Source organism: Mus caroli, chromosome 16 (genome assembly GCF_900094665.2).
Source record: "Mus caroli chromosome 16, CAROLI_EIJ_v1.1, whole genome shotgun sequence".
NCBI lineage: Eukaryota > Metazoa > Chordata > Mammalia > Rodentia > Muridae > Mus > Mus caroli.
Window position 1 is genome coordinate 33491313 of NC_034585.1, and position 8620 is coordinate 33499932.

General features: G+C 41.8%; 1 protein-coding gene across 1 annotated transcript; it reads right to left on the bottom strand.

Annotated features, from left to right (window-relative positions):
• Window positions 1-1643: 1643 nt before the first annotated feature.
• Window positions 1644-6419, bottom strand: LOC110311869 (stefin-3). Its single transcript, XM_021185441.1, has 3 exons — window positions 6314-6419; window positions 3156-3257; window positions 1644-1841 (listed from the first exon to the last, which is right to left on the bottom strand). The coding sequence occupies exons 1-3, from the start codon at window positions 6395-6397 to the stop codon at window positions 1716-1718; spliced, it is 312 nt and encodes a 103-aa protein (XP_021041100.1). The 5' UTR covers window positions 6398-6419; the 3' UTR covers window positions 1644-1715.
• Between the last annotated feature and the right edge of the window lie 2201 nt (window positions 6420-8620).

The following is an 8620-nucleotide window of genomic DNA, read 5'->3' on the forward strand; positions in this document are numbered from 1 at the left end:
GAATGGGTAAGATCAAAACCTCAGGTAACAACACATTTTGGCGAGGACATGGAGAAAGAGGAACACTCCTCCATTGCTGGTGGGATTGCAAACTGGTACAACCACTCTGGAAATCAATCTGGAGATTCCTCTAAAAATTGGAAATAGATCTACCTGAAGACCCAGCTATATCACCCTTGGGAATATACCCAAAAGATGGCCCACCATACCACAGGGTCATGTGTTCCACTATGTTCATAGTGGCCTTATTTGTGATAGCCAGAAGGTGGAAACAACCTATATGTCCCAAGACAGAAAAATGGATACAGAAAATGTGGTTCATTTACACAAAGGAATACTACTCAGCTATTAAAAAGGAGGACAACCTGCCTTTTGCAGGCAAATGGATAGAACTAGAAAATATCATCCTGAGTGAGGTAACTCAGGTGCAGAAGGACATGCATGGTATGTACGCACTAATAAGTGGATATTAGCCAAAAACAAGCAAACAAACAAACAAACACCCATACAGAATACACAAGATACAGTCCACAGAATTCAAAAGGCTCAACAAGCTAAAGTGCCCAAGTGAGGACACCTCAGTCCCACTTGGGAGAGAGAGAAGAAAGCAACCATAATTGGGGAGGGAGGGACTTGGTGGCAGGGGACCTGATCTGGTATTGGGTGAGGGAAAAGGACTGAAACCCTGAGGGCCTGCAGAAAGAATGTAAACAGGCAACCTCAGGAAATAGGAGGTTGGGGACCCCCCCACCCCCCACTGAGTGCACCAGAGACCTGGGAGGTTAGATTCTTTCAGGACTCACAGGGAGGGACCTTTAATGAAATGCTTGACTGTAGGGAGAGGAAACTTATAAAGCTAGCCCACCTCCAGCAGGAAGACAGGACAGCAAGTGAGGGATGGGGTTGCCATCCCACAGTCACACCTCTGACCCATAATTGTTTCTGTCTGAAAGAATTACAGGGATGGAAATGGAGAGGAGCCTGAGGAAAAGAATGTCCAGTGATAGGCCCAACATGGGATTCAGGACAAGGGGAGGTCCCAAGACCTGACTTTATTACTGAGGCTATGGAGTACTCACAAAAAGGGATCTATCATGACTGCCCTCTGAAAGACTCAACAAGCAGCTGAAAGAGTCAGATGCAGATATTTGCACCCAACCAATGGACAGAAGCAGCTGACCCCTGTTGTTGAATTGGGGAAGGCTGAAAGAAGCTGAGAAGAGCAATCCTTTAGGAGGACCAGCAGTCTCAATTAATCTGGGCCCCTGAGATCTTTCAAACACTGGACCACCAAACAGACAGCATACACCAGCTGATATAATGCCCCCAACACACATATAGTAGAGGACTTTCAGGTTTTTATTCACTCAGAGATGATGCCCCTAACCCTCAAGAGACTGGAGACCCCAGGGAGTTTAGAGGTCAGATGGGGTAGAGGGTGGGGGTATCCATGTGGAGTGGAGGAGTGTGGTGGGGAGGAGGTGTTGGATATGGAGCAGTTGGAGGGTGGGAGGGGAAGGGCGGGGAATGGAATATGGAGTGTTAAAAAATGAATTACAAAAAAATTAAATTTAAAAATAGTAATTATCTAGGAAGTAAAAGTCAACACAATACTGAGTAATGATAGAGGAAAACAGTTATTTGAAGATTGCTTCTTTATTGACGGCTGCATCTCTTTACAAGGAGAAGAATCAGACCACTTTAGAATTGGCTGCTCACATGGAGGTCAGCTCATCAGTCTTGGTTTTGTTAGTCTGGTAACCCTTAAGTTTCAAATCATCTTCTCTAGAAAGGCCTCTGAAGACTTTCATGTGAAGGAAGCAACCATTCCCTACATCCATCTGAAAGACATGAAAGAAGAAAAGAAGAAAGGGAGAAAGAAAGAAAGAAAGAAAGAAAGAAAGAAAGAAAGAAAGAAAGAAAGAAAGAAAGAAAGAAAGAAAGAAAGAAAGAAAGAAAGAGGGGGAAGGAGGAGGGGAGAGGGAGGGAGGGAAGGAGGGAGGGAGGAAGGAAAAAAGAAGAAAAAGCAGATTATTTACATGGGTCTCCATGGTATTACAAACCTTATTTTTCTTTTTTTAAGACTTGATGTGTCAATCTCTCCTAAAACAACACTTCTGGCCCAAGACAGCATCCATGAACTGAACTTATATCTACCTTCGAGTTAAGAGAAAGAACAGCTAACTGTATGGCAAAAAAATATATTTCTTAGACATATTTTTAATGCCTTTTAGAAAAGTATTTTATTCTAATTATTTGCACTTCGGCACATCATGTGAAATCCAATTCCTGAAGACACCAGAAGAGAATGTTACATCCCCTCAAACTGGACTCAGATGGTTGTGAGCTGCCTGCCATGTGAGTGCTGAGAACCAAACCCAGGTCCTCTGCAAGAACAGCCAGAACCTACTAACTCATTTTTCCATCTGGGTTTAATTTATTATACTTTTCATTAAAATCTTGGCACAGATTACATTCTAGAGTTACATTTTATTTTCATGATGCCTAGAAATCAGCCTGTGTTTTTGGTGATTCTGTTTTCTGACTTCTAAGTTGGGAGAAAAATTGGCATATACTTTGATAAGGGAAAAGAAACTCAGATTTGCTTAGAATATATGGACTGTATGGTCTCCACACCTCTGCTGTGTTACAACCTACTTTGTGAAAGCCCACCAGGCTGCCTCCTTTGTAAAGTAAAAATAAAGAGGCCTAGGTACCCTGAGGGTAACATTCCCAATGTTTTGGTTTTTTTTCAACCTGAACTTGGGACAATGACCATCAGGATAAGAGTTGCCACTTTGTTCTTTAACGGAACAATTAAAGTTTTGTGTTCTACAATAGACATTGTGCCATTCCTACCTTAACTTTCAAATTCTACTAACCAAAGTATACCATTATATATGGCACTATACAAAGTGTGTATATGTGCATGCACATGTGTGTGTGTGTGTGTGTGTGTGTGTGATCACACTGACTTCTTATTGTAGGTCAGGAGAAAGCTTTCTGCATTCATAAGGTAAAACAAGGTAACTATCCTGTCATCCAATGGATTGGGTGGGGATGTGTCTTAATTAAAGACCAGTGGTAGAAATGAAACTAGAGTTGGGGCAACAGGAAACAATCACAAAAGTGCTTGTAGGAGGATGTTGTCTAACCTTAATGAACAAATTTTGTCCAGCAACGACTTGAGATTTATACTCAACGGCCTTGAATTTTTCATATTTCTCATGGGTTTGTTCTTCAAGCAGAGGTCTGACCTTATGAGGAGAAAGAAAGAGATGATGTTAGGGCTATGTTGACTCAGTTTACCTGATTTACAAATCTGGGAACCTCATCCTGCTGAGAGTCCTCAGAGATGCTGATGAGCCTGGGCTGGCCACTCAAGTCTCTAATCCTGAACTTGGAAAACTGAAACAGGAGAATGTCATTCAAGAGCAGGGTGGGTTATATAGAAAGATCCAGGTTATTGGGGATACTGATTGAATCCTGCCTCAAATATCAACACACACCCGCACACACACACACACACACACACACACACAGAAAACAAAGTAAAAAAAAAAAACAATATATTTATGATTTGCAATGAAGGGCCTCAATAGGTACCAGTAGGTACATCTGTGTTTGATCAATACACAGTAAAGGGCTTGTAATGAAATTTTCTATGGGCCCCCTCAGATCATCCTAGGATACAGTAGCGTCCTAGGGCCTGAAGATGTGTGGGGACCCAATTGTCCATAATCTTGGAGGAGTAGACTGAATTTTAAGACTTAACAAGGACTCTCAGTAGTATCTGACCCATGGTGTTCTTTGAAGGGGGAAAGATTGCTGCGATTGAGAAAATGCTTCCTAAAAATACACAGTTTACTGCCTGTTTCTCTGCCTCCCAATGCTTTAGTGGACGTTGTCCCCTCAGGCTTTCTCCTGCAACAAAGGACAGATGAGTGACACCTGGGAGCCGAGCCACCACCCTATACCTGCTCACCTGACAGTAAAAGGGTTGGCAGCAGTGCCAAATGTCCTTTTTGGTCTTAAACCTGTGATCATGAAACAGTGCTTAATTAAGGTGTATTTTATAGTTTTCCCTAGATATCATGATTTCCTCTGCACTGTTAAATTTGAGGGAGAAGTGGCTCTTTTTTTCAACCCTTTATGTAGCTTCTACAGTTTGTAGCCAGATGCTGAACACCTAGGGGAGACTCAGGAAATTCCCCTGTGAAATGGTTCATGGCTATGCATCTCTTATAGTGATTTAAGTCTGAGACCCTGGCTTCGAAAGACACAGGAAGTTTGCCTCATTCCATCCCCTGATTCCTGCAGAGCTCCCCAAGGTGCAGATGCTGGGTTATGGAAAAAGACAGGTTGCTTAGTTTCTTATCTGGGTGACTCTTAAACATTTTTGTGTCTTGGTTTCATTATCGAAAAATAGGATGGAACGCATCCTTGCCTGTCTGAGGGCATGAAGAGCAACTGAGAGGTGGGACTGAAATCAAGGCTTTTAAGACAGAGAAGCTCCTTCCTGGGGTGTGGTGGCCTTGTTAATATCTGTGTCTCATTCTGCTACTCTGTAGCTGCAAGAAAACATTTCTAAATTCATTTTATTATTGAAGAAGTCATCTACACATGGTGTCATTAGCAAGATAGGCCCTTCCAGTAGCTTCCTACCCTAACAATTATATGATCAAAATATATTTTATGTATGTATAAATTCTTCAAAGAACTAATGAGACTATCATGTTGATCCAACCAGGCAGGATAACACACCCCTGTAGCCCTTATTACTTGGGAAGCTAGAGGAAAGAGGATTGCTTGAATTTGTGATATTTGGATCATTCTGAGAAAGAGCAAGAAACTCTTTAAAAAAAAAAAAACAAAACAGTAGTTCTAGATAACCAAATGGTCAGCTATTGGAACTCATGAAAATCTGCTGTACCTTGTTTTTTTTTTTCAAATAATTCTATTTCCCTGTCTATCCTCCTACAGTGCTGGTTCCTGGAACATCTCAGGGGGGCTTTTTATTTCAGTCGGCATAAATTCCAACTATGACTCATCGGTGTATATAATTGTTTTTAAAATAATTTTTATGGAAGTTATTTTAGTCCTTTTAGCTCTTTCTTCTTACAGGTGGAATGGAGGGCTTTCCGTTGGTATCCTACTTTAAGGCTCCATCGCTTCCAATTTTTATATCAGGTCCTACAGGAAAGTGAAATCATGGGTAGAAGTACTCACTCTCCCAGAGACCTTGGAAGAAATATGGACAAGCAGGCCTGTCTAGCCCTCTTCAGTGAGATCTGCATTTAATCTAGAGTGACTCATGTGAACATTTAAGGTTAAGAACACCAACTTGATGTAAGGATTAAATGAAGATTTAAAGATTTAATATTCCTCAAAAATAAAATGTTCCACAATATTTATTGAAATAATCCTATGCGTGAGAACTATTTAGACTTAATTATTTGGTCACTGAATTTTAGCCTGTGACCCCCTGTAGAATGTTCAGTGCCCTAACATGAAGGCTCCCATCTGTTCTACTCACATAAAATCTGATGGTGCCTAGCATGGCAGCACATGCCTGTAATCTCAGCACTTGAGAGGTTGAGGCAGCAGGAATGCTTTGAGTTTGAGGCTAGCCTGAGTTACCTGCACACTAGACCATCTAGCAAGACCAAGTCTCAAACAAACACACAGACACATGATCAAATAACAAACTACACTGATCTGGTCCTCCATGATGTTTCCGTTTCAGTGATGAAAACAACATGATGTAAGAAAATAAAGTGACAGATTGCAAACCTACCTTCATAATTCTCCTTTCAAAAACAGGTAACACGACACATCTTTTTATATAGATGATAGTTAAGCAGCATGCATTAGCCTGCTAGAAACATTGAGTTCTATTTTGCCTGTGATGGTTTGGTGGGTGTAGCATCCTGGAATCAGTTCAGGGATCCTTAACAACCTTAGGAGCCTCCATATATCAGCTTCAACTAGAGTGACTGGAAAATCTCATCAGTCATTAGAGCTCCTGGGATCAGACATGTGAGGCACAGAGACCATCCAACATGAATTCACCTTCAGCTACTGGGGAAACTGAGGCTGCAACAAAGAGTGTGGCTTGGCCCATTTTACTTTGGGGGTTTTAAAATTTTTCTGAAGGCCTTAACGTTTCACTTCCAGTTGTATAAAAGGCTGACCCAAACCTGTATAGTTCGGTTTCTGTGTTTTCCCACAGTCTTAATGCCATGCCAAATTAGGAATCAAATTATGAAAGTTTGTTTGGGGATTAAGTTTTTTCTGAAATGCATTGACTCACCTTGTCAGCAACCTCCTGGATTTCTGGTGTGGCAGGTCTGGCCTCTGACAGGCCTCCCTTTATTTTTAAGTTTTTTTGACTCATTGCTGGGCAGGGTGCTGAGAAGAAATGATCCTGCAAGCACTGAGACTCGGGTTTTTAAAGGTATCTGCAAACTCCTCCTCTAATGTCTTATCTCCGCAATATCTGAGGGACAGGGGAAATGAGTGTGGCCTCAGGCAAGTCTTACTGCACCCCTGAGAGGAAATGCTGAGTGGAGTTGGGAGAAAATGAGTTGAAGGGAATGAAAAGGAGTGTGTGCCCAGGACTCAGGTGTGGTGAGCATGGCTCCTTCCTGCACTCTCTGTGCCAATAATGTCATCCTGTTGTGTCATAGGAGGAAGGCCATGCATAACCAGAGTTTCTAAACATGTTAATGCTTGAAGACTTCTTTAAAGAGAATAGTCAATAATGTCAGGCTGTTTGCTTAGGATCTAACCAACTTCATAAAGATAATAAAGCTGTCTATAGTGGGTTTTTACTTGCAGTTTCAAAAATGTTTGTCCCCAAACATGAAGAATAAAATCACAAACATCTTAATTTTTTCTACTGCTGTTGTCTCTCTCTATCTCTCTGTGTCTCTGTCTCTCTCTCTCTTTTGTGAGACATAATTTCTCTGTGTAATAGCTACTGGCTGTCTTGAAACTTAACAGGCTGGCCTTATAGTCACCAATATCTGCCTGCTTCTGCTTCCCAAGTGCTGGGATTTAGGATATGCATCATCATGTCCAGTGATCCTAATTTTTAAGAAGGGATTTCATGTAGCCCAGGCTGTCCTGGAACTCACTATGAACCCTGGACTTCTGCCTCTTCTGCCTCCTCCTTCAGAGTGCTGAGATTATCGGCCTGGCCTTGAATGTCTGATGCTTCTGCCTCTGTTTCCTAAGTAATGGGTTTACAGTCAGTAGGCAACTTATCAGGTAATATCTCACCTGTATAAGAGGTAAAGCTTCTCATTAGAAGAATTGCTGGGTGTCGAGAGGGAAGTGCTAGGGATAACAGGGAACGAGGCACAGCAGAGGGACAGAGGCTTGCTGCTCACCCATCCCTGCTCACTGGGGTGATTTCTTTAGAGAGAAAGAGGGGTAGACATGTTCAGTTCTGAGTGACAGAAACATAAGCATTTATTTTATTGTGTTATCCTGTATTTGAAATAATCCTAGAAATCAAGATAAATATGAAATACACATATCTAAAAACAGCCAAAATCCCTTTTACTAGGAGCCTGAGATTTTTGTCTATAAAAACAAAACAAAACAAAACCTGTTAAATCACCTTTCTTTAGATGTACAGAGCTCAGAGTGTCTGGCAATCTTTATATAACATCAGAATCTTAGACTTCTTTTAATGCTGTGCATCAATCGACTTAGCCTGTATCAGTTTTGTACATTTCTGTGGGGTTTGACTTACAGAAAAGAAATACGGCTTTGTAGAAAGAAGGAAAGGGGACTTGGGTTGAGAGGTCGCTGTTGGGCACTTTTCAGTGAGGTACAGAGGTTCGTATCCGAGGTCTTTCTAACCAAATCCTCTCAAGTTGGCAGGATTAACAAACACAATGGTCAACCAGAGTTCTAATAATTGATTTAATTGAAGACAGAACTGTGCCATTATGTAGTGCGTTGCAGGCTTTCCTTGAACTCCTCTTGTAGTCCACCTTGATCTTGAACTTGTGAATCTGTCTCTCAAAGTCTGGGATTATAAGCATGTGCCTCTGTGTCTAGTGCTAACATCTGCCAACTTGAAATGGCTTGTTGTTGTCATTTTCCTTGCTCACGTTCAGACTCAGAAAATGACACACTGGGGATGTGGCTCAGTGGTGGAGCTCTTTGCCAAGCTTGCTCAAGGCACTAGGTTAATCCCTTGTATGACCAAGAAGAAAATAGTCTTCCCCAAGGTGGATCCTAGAACCCTTCCCTTGAAGACAGACATAAAACCTAGAAACCTTGTTCAAAACTTCCCCCGCCATTTCCTGTAGGTCTTGATCCAGAGCAGGGTGTTTAACCTGCCTTGCCTGGTAGTAGGTCATGCGATCTTCATTCTAGGAGGGGTTTTGCCCAGTGTCATATGGATGGATCTCTTCCCAGACAGACAAGAATCTGAACCTACCAGCATCGCTGGTAGACCATAAACTTCCCTGTCCAGTCCCATTTGCAGTTAGCTGTCCAATTTTGGGTAAAATAAAAACGTTAAAAAAGGGCAGCTGCTGTTCTTGTGGAAGGACCTCACAGTTCAGAGAAGAAGATGAAGGCATGGAAAGTCTCTACCAAC